The sequence below is a fragment of the Lynx canadensis genome, chromosome A2 (assembly GCF_007474595.2).
Source record: "Lynx canadensis isolate LIC74 chromosome A2, mLynCan4.pri.v2, whole genome shotgun sequence".
Classification (NCBI taxonomy): domain Eukaryota; kingdom Metazoa; phylum Chordata; class Mammalia; order Carnivora; family Felidae; genus Lynx; species Lynx canadensis.
In genome coordinates this window covers 31,098,198-31,116,846 of record NC_044304.2, presented here as the reverse complement: position 1 = coordinate 31,116,846, position 18,649 = coordinate 31,098,198, and the positions used below count along the sequence as shown (strand labels likewise).

The window sequence follows — 18,649 nt, the reverse complement described above, 5'->3', positions numbered from 1 at the left end:
AAATACAGAGAACAAACTTAAATACAGAGAACAAAAAAACTTGATCGGGGCTGGGAGGTGAAAATGGGTGATGGCAATGGAGGAGGGCACTTGTTAGGATGAGCACTGGGTGTGGTAAGTGATGAACCATGGGAATCTACTCCCAAAGCCAAGAGCACACTATACACTGTATGTTAGCCAACTTGACAATACGTTATGTTAGAAAAAAAAAGAATGCCTGAGGTTTGGAAAGTGGAAAGAAGCAAGGAGTCAGATCTTGGTGGATTCGGAACACTATAGGGTGAGACCAGGGGTGAAGGTCTCCCTCCTGAGTTTCTTCACATTATGTATGTGAGGCTTACCATGCTGGACTAGGAAGAAAAGGGGAGATAAGGGGAGGGACTTTCAAAGTTACAATAATTTTACAATGAGTAGAAGTTTTTGCGAAAGTCTGTCTCAAAGGCTCAGGCATTGACCTGTGTGCGTGCGTGCGTGTGTGTGTGTGTGTAATTTAAACTCAAAAACACAGGCGTGGACATAGGGATGTGGGTCCTTGAAACACACCTTTTAGAAGCTTTCTCAAAAAGTTGCTGGTTGACGATAAAAAGTTGACACACAGATTACAAGGATATTGGGGTGTTGGGATTTTAAGTCATGTTTATTTAGGTATAATTCACATACAGCAAAATTACCCTTTGTAGTATACAGTTTTAAGAGTTTGACAAATGTAGGCAGTCATGTAACCACCACCACAATCGAGATATAAAACATTGCCATTCCCCCCCAAAAGTTCCCTTGTGCCTGTTTGTGGACAACTCCATTTCCCGCCCACAGTTTTGGCATCCACTGATCTTTTTTTTTTCCCTCATGTAGTTTCGCCTTTTGCAGAATGTCGGTAAAGCTTCTCTGACCTTTGAGTTCAGGTAATGTGATAAACACTTCTAGCATCCTGGTGCCCTTATAGTTATAATTATACTGTATATGCAATTGACATCCATTGTTAAATATCCACCTCTTCTGCTAGACTTCTGCAGGCATGTCTGAGGGCAGAGAGTATGTAGCTAGGGCGTTACTGTATCCTCAGTACCATCCAGAAAAGGCTGAACAAACATTCATTCATTCATTAAGTGATAACTCAAAGACTATCAGGAAGATGCTCTAAGTCACTATTGACTAAGCAAAAGCAATTTGGTACCCAGTGGTATCAAATGTATCCTATTGTAAAGCACCCAGAGACTAGATCATTCAAACATTCCTGGAGAGTATGCAGGTACTTTTGGAGTTATTGGGTCTAAATATTAGCAATCAGAACCATCCCAGGCAATCCCAGATTCATGGGATTAATTGCTCAATTAGCTAAAAATAAAATGGAAAAGACTTCAGTCATTTAACAGTCTACTGCCATTATTTTGTTTACTTGCATATTTAAATTTTTTTAAATGTTTATTCATTTTTGAGAGAGAGAGAGAGAGAGAGAGAGCGCTGCGCGCAGCGCGCATGAGTGGGGGAGGGGCAGAGAGCGAGGGAGACAGAATCCAAAGCAGGCTCCAGGCTCTGAGCCATCAGCACAGAGCCTAACGCAGGGCTCGAACTCATGAATTGCAAGAGCATGACCCAAGCTGAAGTGGAACGCTTAACCAACTGAGCCACCCAGGTGTTCTGATTGTATTTTTAAAGCTGTTTACTTCATCGTTTTTACACTCCATATATTTTGTAGCAACTCTGAAGTTACAGTGATGCTTAAGACCAAAATCATGAAATCCTCAAAATCAAGCTTATTTTCAGTGTACTCATCGAGTTCAGAAAGGAGGTCTTTGTATTTTGGTTTTGTTTCTTGTCCCTGTGAGAATAAAGAACAAGTAAAAACTGAATTCATTGTGTCACCTTGGTTTTACAGATAACAAGCAATTAAGAAACATGTTATTAACATGTTCTTGTAACATGGCATAACACGGTAGTAACAATATCATGTCAAGTTGTTACCAGGGCTACCAGTGGGGCACTGTGTTAAATCTTTTCATGGGTTATTTCACCGAATTTCCACAGTGACCTTATGAATATACGACTATTATCCCCACTTAACAGATGAGCATCAAAAGACTCAGTGAGAATTAAGTCACTTGCCCCAACCTAGGCAGCTATTGGTGTGAAGCTAGAGTTCATGGTCTTGGCTGCCTGATTCTGGAGCCCACACTCTTAACTACTAACCATCTGCCTCTCTAGAAGCACAGATATGTTACATTTTTCACAATTTCAACATATAATCTCTGTTATGAGAGGTATTCACTCCGTGTTCTAATGAACAATAAGACCGTCCAGAAATACGAAATTAAAAAATGCTCATAGAAAAATCTGTGCTTTGGAAAATTGTCCAGCGTTCAGTTTCATCACAAATCACACCCAAGTCCATAGTCCTCCTAAATAGATTGAGGGGAGACGTGTGAGTAGTACATCCACAAAGAGGCTTTTTAGTTTCCAACCACAGCCTGTGAAATATCCTCCCAAGTGGCATTAACAACATTAAGGTCGTTTGATTCTCTGGTATTCTGGGCTGTGTTTGCATTTAGTTCAACCCCAAATGCTCAGCCATGTGCTAGCTGTAAAAAGCCATCACAGCAACGACTAGAGCACTTTAGGAATGATGATACATTCCTCTTACCGACTAGACCATTCTTGTCTCTCCAGGCTGGTTGTCCTCAAGAGGTCACACCTAACAGTGAAGGCAAAAAGAGTTTCCCCTGCCTCGCTCCATGACAGCTGAGTGCTCTGTGGACATGGTGGGGCCCACGGCAGAGACAGGACTACTTACTAGTGGAAGGACACACTGCTCAAAGGTCAGAGGCGGCTGTAGATCTTCTCTCTTTTTTCTCTATGTATTTTAAGTACCTGGGAGCTGGCCCAGGTAGTTCTCTTGGGGCCTGATCAGCCATCTTGTTTCTGTATCTTCTTATCAGTGCGAATAAATGCTCAGTTTTATTTTATCTGACTGACTATAGAGTGTTAAGATCCCCCCAAATTACATTAGGCTTGTGAGAAAGGAGATGTTCCTCTCAGAACCCAGGCCTCAGCCCAAAGTGCCATCTCAGTTAACCAGAGAGCTCCACGTAGGGATGTAGGAGAAAGCCCAGTTAGTCATTAAGGGGCTGCGGTCTTTTGCCGTTGACCTGTGTGCCCCTACCTGCCCTGAGGAGTCTCACAGAGCTGGGTGCTAGGTCCAAGGCAGCGTCCTGACATTACTCTCCATGTTTGCTCCTTAAAGTTAAGTTACCACTATTAATACTGAGAATGTCCTAGAGTCCCCTGAAATATGGCTTCTGCTTTCTGTCATCTTGAGCAGAGAGCCCGACTTCACATGAGGCCTGGATAGGTCTGCTGCTGGAGATCCAGAAATTGACTGCCTCTCTCAAGTTTAATCTACACTGAGGGACATGATTTGGCTTTAACTTTCTTTTACCCTTGGCTGTTCTCAGAGGGGATGGTGAATTACAGCAGGAACCCCCTCGTCCGAGGTTTCTCTTTCCACAGTTTGAGTTGCCTGGGTCAACTGGGATTTGGAAGCAACCATTCTCCTTCTGATGATCATCAGAAGGTCAATGGAAGCCTAAGTTGACGTGACAGTGCTTACGTCATTTACCTCCCTTCCTCTCAGTCACGTGGCATTTTATCATCTCACATGCCCACCGGAAGGGTGAGTACAGTACGATAAGGTATTTTGAGAGAGAGACCACGTTCACGTAACTTCTACTAGAGTGTATGGTCATTGTTCTATTTTATTATTATTGTTGTTAGGAGTCTGTTACTGCATCTAATTTATGAAGGAAACTTTATCATAGGCGTGTGTGCATAAGGAAAAGCAGTCTAGAGAGGCTTCTGTACTGTCTGTGGTCTCAGGCATCCACGGGGGCCTGGGAACTGTCCCCTTACATGGGGTGGGGAGGGGTAGGGGGTGCGATTGTACATCAGGATGACCATCCACTAGGTCCTCATTTTCATACGTGTGAAAAGCTCCCTGAAGATCTGCCCAGCCACCAAGTATGAGGCCTTTTTCTCTCTAGAATGTGTCATCTCGTTTGGCCTCTGATGTAGGCAAGTGTTATAGGATTTCTTCACCCACGCTTTCCTTAAAGGCTCCCCAGAACTTTTTACCGCTTGGCAAATTCTTGCCTGATACTTCTGGCTACAAAGATTTTTCTTAAAAAAAAAAAAAAAAATCAAACAATCATACAAATAATACTTATTCTTCCTGAAATTGAAAATGTGTACTCTTTGGGAGCCTGGATAGCTCAGTCAGTTAAATGACCCTTGAGCTTGGCTCGGGTCATAATCTCATGGCTCGCGAGTTTGAGCCCCACAACGGGCTCTGCACTGACAGCACGGCTGCTGCTTGGGATTCTCTCTCCCTCTCCCTGACCCTACCCCACTCGCTGTCTCTCTCTCAAAATAAATAAAATTAAAAAAAAAAAAGAAAGAAAGAAAATATGTGCCCTTTGACCTCTATCAGTTCACTTCCTCATCCCCCTCCCCCTGGGAACCACATTCTATTCTCTGTTCTAATGAAATTGAGTTTTTATAAAATCACTTTATTTGTGGAATAAAAAAAAAAAGTCGATTTCTCACACAGTCTTTTGAAATAATCCAAGATTCACAGGAATTTGTCCCCTTGGCCCACCTTCCCCCAGTGGATGACACCAGATATAACTGTCATATGCTAGAGCCAATACATTTATATTTTCATGGAATTATAGTACTTATTTTCGTAGTATCTCCGAACACCCATAGAACTTTAGAGACTGCTTTCAGTCTTTTTCTTGCTCTACCTACTAATAAATATTGGTGGTCTAGACTCTGTACGAACCCCTCTTTTCTTCTTATGCATGTCCCCTCAGCCAGCATTTCCCTAAGTGTGCTTGTAGAGTGTAACGCAGTTTTAGGCGAGGCAGGATGAACTATTAAATACAAGTTAGTAGTCATCTATTCTTTTACTACCTTCCACTCTTACCCATTGAATTAACACTTAGAATAGTGATGTTATTAAAGAGAGATAATTCTCTCTAAGTTTATTTACTGAGACAGACAGACAGCAGGTGGGGGAGAAAGAGAGGGAGAGAGAGAGAGAGAGAGAGAGAGAATCCCAAGCAGGCAGTGCCCTGACTGCAGAGCCCGATGCGGGGCTCAAAATCACGAACCGTGAGATCATCACCTGAGTCCAAATGAAGAGTCGGGTGCTTAACCGACTGGGCCCCCCAGGTGCCTCAGTGATAAAGTATTCCTATAAAATAAATTTATTTAAAAAGAAAGTTAACTTAAAGAAGACAAGTTCTAAGTGAATTGTAATACAGACTCTAGGCAGATATGGGAAAGATATTGAAGGAGGTATTCAAATGACTGAAGGTTGGAAAATACGCCTCTAGGTAATTTAGGTCACTCCCTTCAGGTCAGTGACTGTTCATCTACTGCTAACTCTGACTTCCGAATTGCGAACACAAATCTCTATTCTGACCTCCCAAGTCATATGTCCTGTTGCTCTGTTTCTCCTCCAGAATGTTTCATGGACATCTTAAAATTGACAAATTCTGATGGAACTCATCATTTCTCCTCCCACCCCACCTCACCTCAAATATGCTTATTCCCCAATCTTTGACTTCTCTGGAAATGAGGCCACCACCCATTTCTTCCCACAGTCGGAAACTGGGGTGTCATAATTTGCTCCTCCTGTCCTTCAACCCTATAGCCAGTCAGTTATCGGATCCTGTTCATTCCACCTTCCAGATGTCTCTCCTGTTCAGCACCCTAGTCCCGACATCATTGGCCTCTGTTTGGAGTGCTTCCTCACAGACACTCTTTCTTTGTCCCACCCCCACCCCGACCCCTACCCCAATCCCATCTGCAGGTGATGTAATTTCTTCACCCTTGATTTAGAAACATTCCTGGCTTCCTCCTGCTCTCAGGCTATGCCTTTGTAATTTTGCCTCTCTCCACCTTCTCAGCCTCATCGCCTAGTGCTTCCTACTTTCCTTTCCCTTCTCGGCTCTCCCAGATCTTTGACCTGCCTTACAGGATTTGCATATGCCATTGCCTCTGCTTGGAGTGCTACGTTCTCAGTGCCCACCCTCCTCCCTTGCAAAACTAACTCTTGCTCACTCTTCAGATCTCAGCTATACCTTTATTTTCCAGGAGAGCTTCTTTGACTGACTGCCCCAAGATGGTCCCTCTGTTTTACTCTTTCAATGCATGCCATACTGTTTCATGGTTATTTGCATATTTCTAATGACCTTTTCAGCATATCTCTCTACTCTGCTAGGTTTTTTTTGAAGCTTATTTATTTTGAGAGAGAGAGAGAGAAACAGCATGAGTGGGGGATGGGCAGAGAGAGAGAGGGAGAGACAGAGAATCCCAAGCAGGGTCTGCGCTACCCGCACAGAACCTGCTACGGGACTTGAACTCACAAAACCATGAGATCATGACCTGAACTAAAATCAAGAGTCCCACGCTTAACCAACTGAACCACCCAGGCACCCCTCTACTCTGCTGGATTTTTAGCTTGTTCACTGCATTAACTTCAGTGCTCAGTTCACTTCCTGGCAAATGGTAGGTGTTCATTAAACATTTGTTGAATGAAACAACATAATAGGGCCCTTTCGCTGGAGTTGTTGGCTCTTTGGGCCACCCAGTATGGCGTGGCCCCCGTTTCTTCATGCCTGTTCATTTTCTCACCTCCGTGAAATTCCTAAATTGGGTTTGCAGCAGATTTTTGGCAGTAGCTTTTCCAAGTTTACCATCAGGGTCAGAAGAGTTTCTGAAAATCAGAGCAATGGTAGCAATGGCCTTTTCCAGATCTGAGCCCTTCCTGAGAGCTGTGAGGGAGGAAACGTACAATGATGTAGTCTAGGTTAGAAATGGTTCTTCCCCAGACACAGGGTTGTATTTTCCGAGGGAACTGGGATGAGCAGGGTTGGAAGATGTATGTCAATGTGGCCCTGCCCTTGGACTCTTTGCCCCCTATCTGGGAGTGGGATGTAGGGACATCTGACACCAGGTCCTTAAATAATTGAAACAAAAGTTCCATCGGGAGCAATAAGAATTAGTAGAAACAGGATAAGATTTACCACCTGCTTGTCATGTGACCTTGGGAAAACACCTCACCTCTCTCACAGTTGGTTTTTTGATCTGCAAAATATTTAAAGGGCACCTGCTTGGTGCTAGGCTCAGTCCCTGGCACTGAGGGTACCACAGTGAGTAAGACAGAGTCCTGCTCTTGTGGAGTTTATATTCGATGTCAATCAAAGCATCACTTCAGGCCAGGGTGATAAAGGAGAATAGCATTTAAAACAAGCTCTTTGATATCATGATGGATAAGGGACCTCTTTGACCTAAGGCCTCAAACATACTGATTTCCCAGCTGGTTTCTCTGGTTTAAACTCCTTGAAAGGGTGATGCTAACTCATTCCTCTCTAGTGGGTAGCACCCAGTGGACACTGAGAACTACACAAGGTACAGCAAAAAAAAATTTGTATGTTCTCTGTCCTCTGAGGCTCTAACACATCCTCTGTTATAGAACTTCTCTCATGTTATAGTTACCGTATTAAAAAAAAACCTTTTTAAATATTTATTCTTGAGAGAGACACACACGCACACAGAGCACGAGTAAGGGAGAGGCAGAGAGAGAGAGAGAGGGAGACACAGAATCCGAAGCAGGCTTTAGTCTCCGAGCTGTTAGCACAGAGCCCGACGCGGGGCTCAAACCCACAAACTACGAGATCATGACCCGAGCTGAAGTAGGACGCTGAACCGACTGAGCCACCCAGGGCCCCAGTTATTGCATTTTTAATGGCCTTTCTTCTCAACTACATTGCAAGCCCTGTGAGGCCAGGGAATCATATCTTTCTTCATCACTGTATTCCCAGTGACCAACACAAAGTCCTGCTATATAGTAGGTGCTAGGACATGCCATTTAATGAATGAATAAGAAGAAAAGAAAAACAAAATCCTACCATTTTTAACCCAGGTACTATGCAACAATTGTTTATACAAAGAATGATGATCAGACAGAATAACACAACTTTTGTATTGAGCACCCACTATATTTCTAATATTTTCCCACTCAGTACCCAGATGTGGCCTCTGCTTTTACAATATACTTTACAATCTAATGAGATAATAAGTAATAATCAATAAGATAAGTGCTTATGCACGTATTTGCTTTTATATACATTCAATAATTATTTCTCTATGTACATAGATAACATGGATTTACCGCTTGTGATGTATGAGGCAAAAAAGGCACAGAAACAGAAAAAAATTTTAAAAATACATCTGGGGGGGGTGCCTGGGTGGTTCACTTGGTTAAGCATCTGACTATGGCTCGGGTCACCTTTTGTGAGTTCAAGCCCCTCTGTGCTGACAGTTTAGGACCTGGAGCCTGCTTCAGATTCGTGTCTCCCCCTCTCTCTGCCCCTCCCCCACTCATGCTCTGTCTCTCTCTCTCCCTCAAGAAATGAATAAAACATTAAAAAAAAGTTACATCTGGGAGGAAAACTACTTAGATAGCTGGTCTTGGAGGTCTCTGTGAGTAGATGAACATTTAAGCTAAGACCTAATGGATGAGAGGGATCCTGCCATGTAAAAGGGTTGGGGTGGGGTGGGGTGGGGTAGTCAGGCTAGGATTAGGGTTGTGCCAAATGTCTCAAGCTCAAGTAGAATAGTGAGGGCTCGGATCAGAAGGAGTGTGGCACATCGGGAGAGCTGAAAGGAGACAGCTGTGACTGAAACCTAGAAGAAGGAGGTTTGGTTAAGAAAGGAGAACAAGACCACGGAGAGTTTACAGCCTATAAAAAGGCATCAGACTTTTCTTTGCAAACATTTTCTCCCAGTTCATAAACTGTTGGGTTTTTAATCCTTTGAGATCTTTTGTGGACGAATTGTTTCCAATTTTTATCAAGTCTGATTTATCAATGCTTCCTCTTCTGAAAGAGTTGTCCCATGTAAAGTTAAAAGTTTTGTGTTTGTATGGTCTACATTTAAATCCATGGCCCATTCTGAGTTCATGTTTCTAGAAGGTGTAAGTCTTAGGTGGAGGTTCAGGTTTTTAACCTGCGGAGGACCAGTTGCTTCCGCATCAGGTGTTGAAAATGCTATACTTCCTTCACTGAATTGTTTCGCATCTTTGTCAAATGTCAGTTGGGCATATTTGTATGGGTCAGTGTCTGGATTTCCTGTTCTGTTTCATTGATCTGTACATCTGTCCCTCTGTCAACATCACATTTCTTTGATTCCAGTATATTCCATATAGTAAGCCTTAATATGGAGGAGAGTGAGTCCCCCACTTTCCTCTTTTTCAAAATTATTTTGGCTATTTTAGGGCTTTCCATGTATATTATATATGACTTGCAGTAAGCCTTAAGAGAATTTTTTTAAAGTTTATTTATTTATTTTGAGAGGGAGGGAGAGTGCTCAGGGAGGGACAGAGAGAGAGGAGAGAGAGGATCTCAAACAGGCTCCATGCTGTCAGCACAGAGCTGAATGTGGGGCTTGACCTCATGAACCGTGAGATCGTGACCGGAGATGAAACCAAGAGTCTGACGCTTAACCGACTGAGCCACCCGGGCGCTCAAGCTTTAGCAGAAATTTGACGAGAATTGCTGTATTTACTGTGTCGACTCTTCCAGTTCAGGAACACAGTATGTATCTCCATCGTCATAGCACTTTACAGATGAAGCAAGGATGTGACCTCGCTGGGGACCCACCGCTAGTAAGTGGCAGAGCTTGAATTTGAATCCTGGTCAAAAACATAAGCCTCCTGCAGAGATTTTTTTTTTTTTTTCCTCTGCCTGTCTTCTGCTCTATGGCACCTGGAATCTTTAGAAAAATGCCTGGCACATGGTACATGCTTCACACATATTCATGGAATGAATGTCTGCCAAATCTATGTCCTTAGCTTCTTAGTCCCTGATTTCTTCCCTCGTTCCCGATGCTCAGTCTTACCTGCCTATGGTTCTGCTTGACATTTCCCACTTCTGTCTGCTCACCCAGTGGCTGGGCCTCCATCTAGCCTAGAATGCCAACCTCACCACATTCTCTGCTTCTTTGGATTTTATTGTTATCTTTTTCTCCCCCTCTCCCCCATCCTTAGCCACCTCTTCCCTTCACCTCTGTCACATCCCTGACACCCACAGTCACAATTGAGACGCTTCTCGATTACCCAACACTCTGCGGCTCGTCGAAATCCATGGAGATGAGCATATTCCTCTAGCTTGGGTCTGTCTTTCCTGGGGTGTGTGCTTGAGGAGGTGGGATGCTATATGGCGGTAACCTTGAACTTAAGTGGCCAAAAACCAGACTCCATTTATTCTGTCTTTAAGAAGCAAATTGCGGGGCGCCTGGGTGGCGCAGTCGGCTAAGCGTCCGACTTCAGCCAGGTCACGATCTCGTGGTCCGTGAGTTCGAGCCCCGCGTCGGGCTCTGGGCTGATGGCTCAGAGCCTGGAGCTTGCTTCCGATTCTGTGTCTCCCTCTCTCTCTGCCCCTCCCCCGTTCATGCTCTGTCTCTCTCTGTCCCAAAAATAAATAAATGTTGAAAAAAAAAAAAAAAAAAAAGAAGCAAATTGCTTAGAGGAAATACCTTAATTCCTTAAGAGGTAAACATTCCTTCTGTAATTTTGGCCAGTTGCTTCATTAATTAAGAACCAAGAATAAATTAGGGAAGGCTTTAGTATGAGCTGCTCTATTCTCCAGGCTCTTTCTGGTGAGGAAGGGGTGTATTTCCAGTCTGGAGTGGGCTTGCAAATAATGACAGACACCTTCCTTGTTTATTGTGTGCCAGGTGCCTTTCACACATAACCTTATCTAATGCTTAGTAAAACCCACAGAGGTAAGTGTGATTTGCGTCTCAATTTTACATATTGGAAACTGACACATGGAGAGATTAAGAGTTTTAAGGTCACATCGCTCAGAAGTGGCAGAGGAAACATTTGAAAGTCTGATTTCAAAGACCAGAGAAAGATCTGCCACTTTGGAATATCTCTTTATAAGGCCACCTCCGTGGAGGCTGTAGAACCAGACATTTTCCAACCCTTCGAGGAACTCGACGTCTGGCTGCCTTCTAGATGGGGACTCCATCTGGACTAGCCAACTCCTCTTTCCTTCTCCTCCATTCTTTTGAACCCGGCAGGCAGTTTTTGTCCTGACTATAAAATAGCATATGTTCATGGTAAAAACTGAACTAGAAAACATCACACATGAAAGTTAACAAGGCACTCTGGTTATCTTACCAACACCGATGATACTTTGCGAGATGTTTTGTTTTTCTGTTTTTATGGCTGGGTTCTTCCCTTACTAAACCCAGCGTGTTGCCTTTTAATTCCTGTCTGCCTCACAGTGTTGCGAGCAAATATGTGAAAGCATATTGTAAAGGGCTAAGTCCTAATAAAAATGCAAGGGCTTGATGTTTCTCTTTTGGCGTCTTTTATCAGCTTTCTTGCCTCTGGAAGGGGTGTATCGGAGAGGGTGTTAAACCAGGTACTTCATGTCAACCTCTCCTGTTATTTCCGATCTCACTTCTTACGCTTTGATAATACTAAACTGTGTGTAGTCCCCTTACTCACTCTGTTCTCCCAACAAGTACTTTTTGGCAAATATTTATTGCCAGGCTCTGTCTTACTTCTGGGGATAGAACCGTGAACAACAGCAGTGGAGACATTCTAATTTCCTGGTGCTTGCGTTCTGGAGGACAGTTGTAAACGAATGATCACGGAGCTGGTATTCTACGTGTCAGCCCCTCCTCTGTAGGATATACAGGGTTCAACTCACTTAATTCTTACATCAGCCTTCGTAGGTAGGTTCCCGTATCATCCCCACTCTATAGAGGAGAAAACTGAGGGACAGCAAGGTTAGGTAGCTCGCTCGAGGTCACACAGTCTGGTCCCTCCCCATGATGCACACTGCCTTTAGATATTGTTTTTCAGGCAGTGTATTCTGTACGACTCTTTCTGACACCCCCAGATTGGGCAACAGGTCCCTCTTCTGGGCTTCTCGATTTCCCCAGACATACATTTATCATAACCCTCACACTAGAACACTCTTCAGCTATCTAAATTTCCTTCTAGGTCAGTGCTGTCCAAGAGAAATGTAATGTGAGCCGTAATGATAATCTAAACACTTCTGGTAGCCACATTAAAAGAGTAAAAGGAAACATACAAAATTATTTTCATAACACATTTTATTTAACCCAGTGTATTAAAAATATTATCACTTGGGGCGCCTGGGTGGCCCAGTCGGTTAAGTGTCTGACTTTGGCTCAGGGCATGATGTGGTGAGTTTGAGCCCCATGTCAGACTCTGTGCTGACAACACAGAGCCTGGAGCCCGCTTCCAATTCTGTGTCTCCCTCTCTCTCTCTGCCCCTCCCCTGCTCACGCTCTGTCTCTGTCTCTCTCTCAAAAAGAAACATTAAAACAATTTTTTTTAAATATCATTTCAATATGTAATCAATCTAAACCAATTAGTGAAACAGGCTCCATTTTTTTTTTTTCATATTAAGTCTCTTAAATCTGACTTATCTATTACACGCATTTCAGTGCTCAGTACCTTCATGTGCCTAGTGGCTGCTCTATTGGACGGAACAGTTCTAGACTGCACACTCCCAAGGGCAGTTACTACATTTTATTTATCTGTACGCTCATTCTCAGGCCGTGGAGTGTTGTGGGCCTTAGTGTATGTGTGTTGGACTGAGCTGACTGGAATTTCAGGGCAATCCTCTGCCTCTTTCTCCTCACCTGCCGTGGAACGTGGGACACGGATCTAAACACTGGATCTAGCAAGTACCTGACACATTAGTGTCACAGGAACACAACTCTCAGTACAGCAAGGTGTCAGAATCCCCTCATTTTAGAACTTTTCCTAGTAGCAGTTATTTTTGCAAATGGAGCAATGGAGGCCCATGGGAGAGAAGTGGTCTGTCCAAGTTCACGCAGGTAGTGTGCGGCAAGAATAAAAACTGGGTCTCTTTTTTTCTCTCTAGGTCAGTAGTTTCCCCAATACTCTAGTGCTTCTCCAACTTTTCTGCACAAAACTGCTTTGGATGCTAGAGGCAGGGATGTACTTGTCCCCCACTCCCACCCTCAAGAGGTCAAGGGCATACGCCCAAGTAGCCAGCAGAGAAAATGTGGGTTCTCACTGACCTCTACTTCATCCTCTATCCCTGCCTTATTTCAATGGATAACGTTTAGAACTACTTGCATTGAATACAACACATTCTGGGAAGTTGAGCCGTGTTTATCCTGTGTTTTTTTAGGACATGGGAATAAATGTGGCCCAATGGTCCAATGCTAGGAATCTGGTGCTAAGAATGGTGCACACGTGTGTGTGTGTTCAGGGGCAGTGAGGGTGATGGAGAGTTACTACTCCCCTCAACTTCCTAGAAGGGATAAGATGTATTAGAAATGCGGGACAATTATCACGAGTGTCCGAAACTGTGTATATTGTGAAACAGAATAGGTATTCTGTTGTCATAGTATAAAAACAATTGTTCCATCAAGATGGAGATTTATTTAAGTAAAAATACCAAGTCTCCTTTGGAGACGTTGGCCAGCTGTTTACGAAGAAAAACAGTTTCAATATAGTCATATCCAAGTTTATGCTTGTTATTCTGTGAACATTTTAAAGCCACACATTTTGGAATAAGATAATGATCCAAGTATATGAGTGGGGGTTTTTCTTAATATTACCACGGAAAGAACAATATGTTAGTTCTAAAGATATTTTACCTATAAAGTTGAATTCTGAGTGTAAGTATTTCTATTTTGAGAGTTGGCAACACTGTTTTCACTCGACCAATAAGGGGCAGTTGGGGCTTGTTTGCATCTGAGTTCCAGTGACCATTCACAAGTAGATATTGATGGTCTTGCTCTGGATGGTCTTGCTCCGGAGGATGCTACCCATAGACAGGCAACTGCGCGTGTGGGAAGAACACTGAATTAGGAGTCATGGGATCCATGCTTTCAGCTTGGCCTTTAACGGACTAACTTGGGGCAAACTAATTCCTATCACTGGACTTCAGTTCTCAAAAGAGTTCTATAAAAAGAACATGGGTGTTTGATGATTTGTCCACAAGGTCTCTTACATTTCTGGCATCATTTGCCGTCCTGTTCTTTTTAACTCCCGGTGCACTATCATGGTAGAGGGGAAATACACACATCCCAGTCACTCCATGTCTTACCTTTCACTGAAGCCAGTTGCTTGGATACTGAAATGCTGCCAACAAAATGAAAGAAACATAAGGATTTTGGAGACTGGGTATTCATCTCTGCGTTGAAAGTAAAGCAATACAATGATTTAAAAATCAACTTATTTTCAGTAAGCTTTCACTGAACCTTCTAGTGCAGCAGCCGTCTGTCTTGCAAACTCCATTTCCTCCTGGCCACATAGGAAAGAAGTGCTTGAACGTGCCTCGCCCACACATCCTGGTCTTTCTTGTGTTCATGTAACCACATGACTAAATTCCCTCCAATGGGAAAGGAGTAGAAAAGAGTGATCACCTTTCATGTGAGCTCTTCTCTGTTCTCTCTTATTTCCAGCTGACTAACACAGAAATTATCAAGGACACCTTGGAACCCACATGTTGAAACCACAAGCATCCTTATCCTGGGTCCCTACATGGCTACATGGAGTCAGTCTGCCACAGACCTGGAATCCCCACTCCGGACTGTCACATGAGAAAGAAAAAGAAAATAACTTCTTGTTCCATAAAACACTAAGGATTTGGAGTTTATTTATGTGCCCCAGGAGCTGAGCCTACCTAAGAGTCTAGGTCCTCTGTTGGAGGGAGAGGATACATCATGAATGACGGAGACATGTTCCTGCACTCTTGGGGCTTAAAGTCTAGTGCAGAAAGCAGACTTCAAACACGTAATTCAATACAGAGGACTGGCAGAGCATTTACAGAGGGCAGGGAAGAACTAACCCAGTCTACAGGTCAGAGTAATGGCATTTTATCTGAGCAGTAGGTGAAGAAGGAGGAAGAGTGTTCCAAGCAGAGGAAACAATGTGCGTTAAGGCCCTGAAATGGGAGAAGGCAGGCCATGATCAAAGAACCAAAGGAAGCACAGAGTGGCTAGAACCCGGAGAAGGATGCAGATGGTGGTGGAAGGGGAGGCTGCAGTCAAGGGCCAGGGCCAGAGCCTGCTGAATCCTACGAAGGACTCTGGGCGTTCTCCTAAGGGCAGTGGGAAGGAAGGGAATGGCATGATCACGTTTGCATTTGGGGAAGTTGTTCCACCTGATGTATCAGAAAAAGATTGGATAAGGGGCCAGATAGGAGGCAGGAAGATGAATCTCACTCCTTTACAAGTTGCAAATCAAAATTTGCTCCATATTGCAACCCCGATGGCTTTTGAGAAAGCCAGTAAGAACAATAGTACTTGGTCGTATCTTAGACAACCCCTTAAAGAAAACTTTTGGGTTGAAGATCTGGTTTTGGCATTAACTAGTCAAGATCTCATCACCTTGGGGGCCTCACTTTTCTTGTTTGTAAAATTAGGAAGCTGGACTCTGATATTTTACACCTTTTATGGTCTTCTTGGTGAGTTCCTCTTAGTTTTCTAGAAATTTTGCACCCTTATCATCCCCTTCATATAATGTGCTATCTTTTTACTTTGCTTACATATAGTATACTTGCAACATGACTTGTGTTATTTTCTATTGTCATGATCTCCTCCATTATTCTGTGAGAACTTTGAGGGCAAGAGCTGTGCAGTTTATCTCAAAAATCTTCCCCTCCCCACCTCCCACCTCCACCTAGCAGAATACTGCCTAGCACTTGTGAAGTGTTTAAGAGAGTGTTATGAACTACAGGACATCTAAATAAAATTACATGAGAAAGATTATTTTTCACTTATTAGCCATAGTTTGACACATTTGAATGATATGAATCAATTTCCCTCTGTCACGGATAATCTGCAAGTATTTGTTCCACAGTTAAAATCATTGCTAGTTTTGATTCACAAATGTTTCTCAAGAGGCAATCAAAGATATTTGTGTTGATTGTATCATCTTTTCAGTTTGAAATCAAGGCTGCACATTTGTTCCCTTTGTTTCCCCAATTCAATTTAAAGCTGGATTGGGGTGGGTAATAAGCACCAAATTCGCAATTTCTTGGCCATCAGGTTGACAGGACCTCTTGGGAAACGCACCTGCAGGCTTAAATAAAACTCATTAAAGGAGAGCCACGCGTCACTGACCTTTTGGGCATTTTCCTAGGTGCCAAAGTGGATGTTGGGGCTCCAGGAAGACTGGGGTCCCCTTCCAAGTGGAGGGCTTGGTCCTGGGTACTGTGCATACAGCCACACATACTCTGCTTGCCTGTTGTGTGTTGGTCCTTCCTAAGCAACAGTCACTTGCCCACTGTTACTATTGTCATTCACTCCATGACAACTATATAAGGCACTTTTAGAAGAGCCTTTTGCTGGTGTTATTGTATGTAAACATTAAACCATTCATGCATCCAACAAACGTTTGAGTGCCTACAATAGGCCAGGCACTCTACAAGGTGCTGGGGACACAACAGTGAACAAAACCAGACATGGAGCCTGATCTCAGACAGCTTAGTGGGAAAGACATATTAATCAAGTGATCATGCAAAAAAGTCACACCTGGGAACACTACCATGCAAGAGGATGCTAGGAGATTGGTATCAGCCAGGGAGACCAGGGAGGTGTCCCAGGGGAAGTGATGCTGGATGAGGAGTAGGAGTTAAGTAGATGAAAAGTCAAAGGATCCGCATTGTGGGCAGAAGGAATAGCCTGTACTAATTTCAGGGGCAGTGGGGAGTGTGGTGATCAGGAGGGACTAAAGGAAAGGCCAGTGTGGCTGGACCGGAGAGGCTGGTGGGGAGTGAGGCCCTGCCTGAGGAAGAAGAGAAGGCATGGTGGTTAAGACCATGCAGGAGCTGGGAGGCCACGGTAGGAGATTTTCACTCTAGGCCACAAGGACAGGAAAGCGTTTGTGGTTTTTAAGCAAGGAGGGTAATAAAGTTAGATTTCCTTTTTGAAAAAAAATCACCGTAGCTTGTATGTGAAGAATAGCGTAGAGAGGTGGGCAGTATAAATGTACGAAGGCCGGTGGGAAGGCTACTCCTCTTGTGTTAGCTTAGAGCTCTTTCTGTAAAAAACAAACAAACAAACAAACAAACAAAAAACCCAAAGAACAAAAAACGCAGGGGTTGTGTCAGCTCGGCCAAATAGGTCTGGTTCGAGGAAGAAGTGACCAATGATTATTTCGATCACGGGCGAGTTGATGGGGGAGAGCAGACAGATCTCAACAGAAGCTAAGAACAGTCATTGTCCAGGCTGTAAGTTGGCTCTAGGACATTGCTATCTTACTACTGCATCACGGGTCACTGTGTCCATAAGGCCACTGTCACTCTCTCATCGCTTGCTTCCCTTCACGGGCTTTCTCTTCCCTCTTCCGTCTACCTCTTAACTCTAATTCCCTTAGCGTTTTTCGTTTAAACTGGAGGTGGGAGGGTGGCGGAGAATTTGGCCTCGGCCATTACTGTTGCCCACGCCGGTCAGAGTTTTAATGCCAGCTCTCTCCGCACGTTGTCAGTTAGCCTGTGCAATGATCTCCGTTGGATTAGAGGATACTTCAAGCCAGCCTCACTGCCCAAGTTCAAACTGACAGCTGGTTTCCTCACAGAGGGCTCTGGGTAGGTTTCCCAGAACCTGGACCTGTAACACATATTCCCGAAGATTCTGACATGGGCTGGATGGGGGGACTGTTGGTAGTGGTCGAAGAGAGGCTCCATGGTAAAAAGGTCTGAGTTGGAATTCTGACTCTGTCACTTACTAGTGGTGTCTGGAATGAACAAGATCTTTCAAACTGCCAAGTCCACTTTGCCAGCTGTACAAGAATACTTTCCTCACGGGGTTGTCGTGAAGGCAGAATGAGTGAATGTTGGCGAAGCAGTCAACACGGTGTCTGATACGTGAGGAGCAACCGACCAGTCGTGGTCACGGAGATGACGTTAGAGAGGTCTGTGTCATCAGAGTTCTGGCAGGACACGGAATCTAACTCAGATGGTCCAAGAGACGCCCACGGAAGAATTACCCAGTGGGTGGAGTTAGGAAACTAAGCATGGGTGGTGACGCACCGAGAGCCTGGCAACAATAAGAGACCGTTGGCATCCTTAGTCCTGAAGGGGCAAGGAGAGGAATTGCATGGTGGAGCCCAGTGACAGCGGGATTCCTAGAGCAAGGGCCACTTCACAGCGCTGTGGTTGAAGGAAAGCAGCCACGGCTAGAAATCAGGCAAAATAGGGAGGGGGTGTGGAAGAAGTAGCCTACACTCTGATCTCCAGCCCGGGAAGCCGGGGAGCCTGGGAGGCGGAGTCTGCAGGAATTAGTCTCCAGGGGCATAGAGGAGGGCCCAGATGGAATAGGAGAGAGGGACAAACAAATGGGCAAGAAGCAGCGTGATGATGCAGATGAACAAGAAAAAGAAGAGGAGGGGAGGGGAGGGGACAGGAAAGAGGAGCAACAAGGCAGGTCTCAGAAAGACATAGCAGCATCTGCTGACAGTTCAGGTGAGAATGTATTATTTTTCTGAAACCATAATCTTGTAACATCATGAAACATACTAGTTACACACAGGGCCAAACCGTCCGGAAAAAAAAAAAAAAAA

At 44.1% G+C, this 18,649-nt stretch overlaps 1 protein-coding gene across 1 annotated transcript; it reads right to left on the bottom strand.

Moving 5' to 3' along the window:
• Nucleotides 1-1,616: 1,616 nt before the first annotated feature.
• On the bottom strand, nucleotides 1,617-16,319 carry SNTN (sentan, cilia apical structure protein). Its single transcript, XM_030307165.1, has 4 exons — nucleotides 16,210-16,319; nucleotides 14,190-14,224; nucleotides 6,694-6,833; nucleotides 1,617-1,819 (listed from the first exon to the last, which is right to left on the bottom strand). Exons 1-4 carry the CDS (start codon nucleotides 16,317-16,319, stop codon nucleotides 1,661-1,663), a joined length of 444 nt encoding a protein of 147 aa, XP_030163025.1. The 3' UTR covers nucleotides 1,617-1,660.
• Between the last annotated feature and the right edge of the window lie 2,330 nt (nucleotides 16,320-18,649).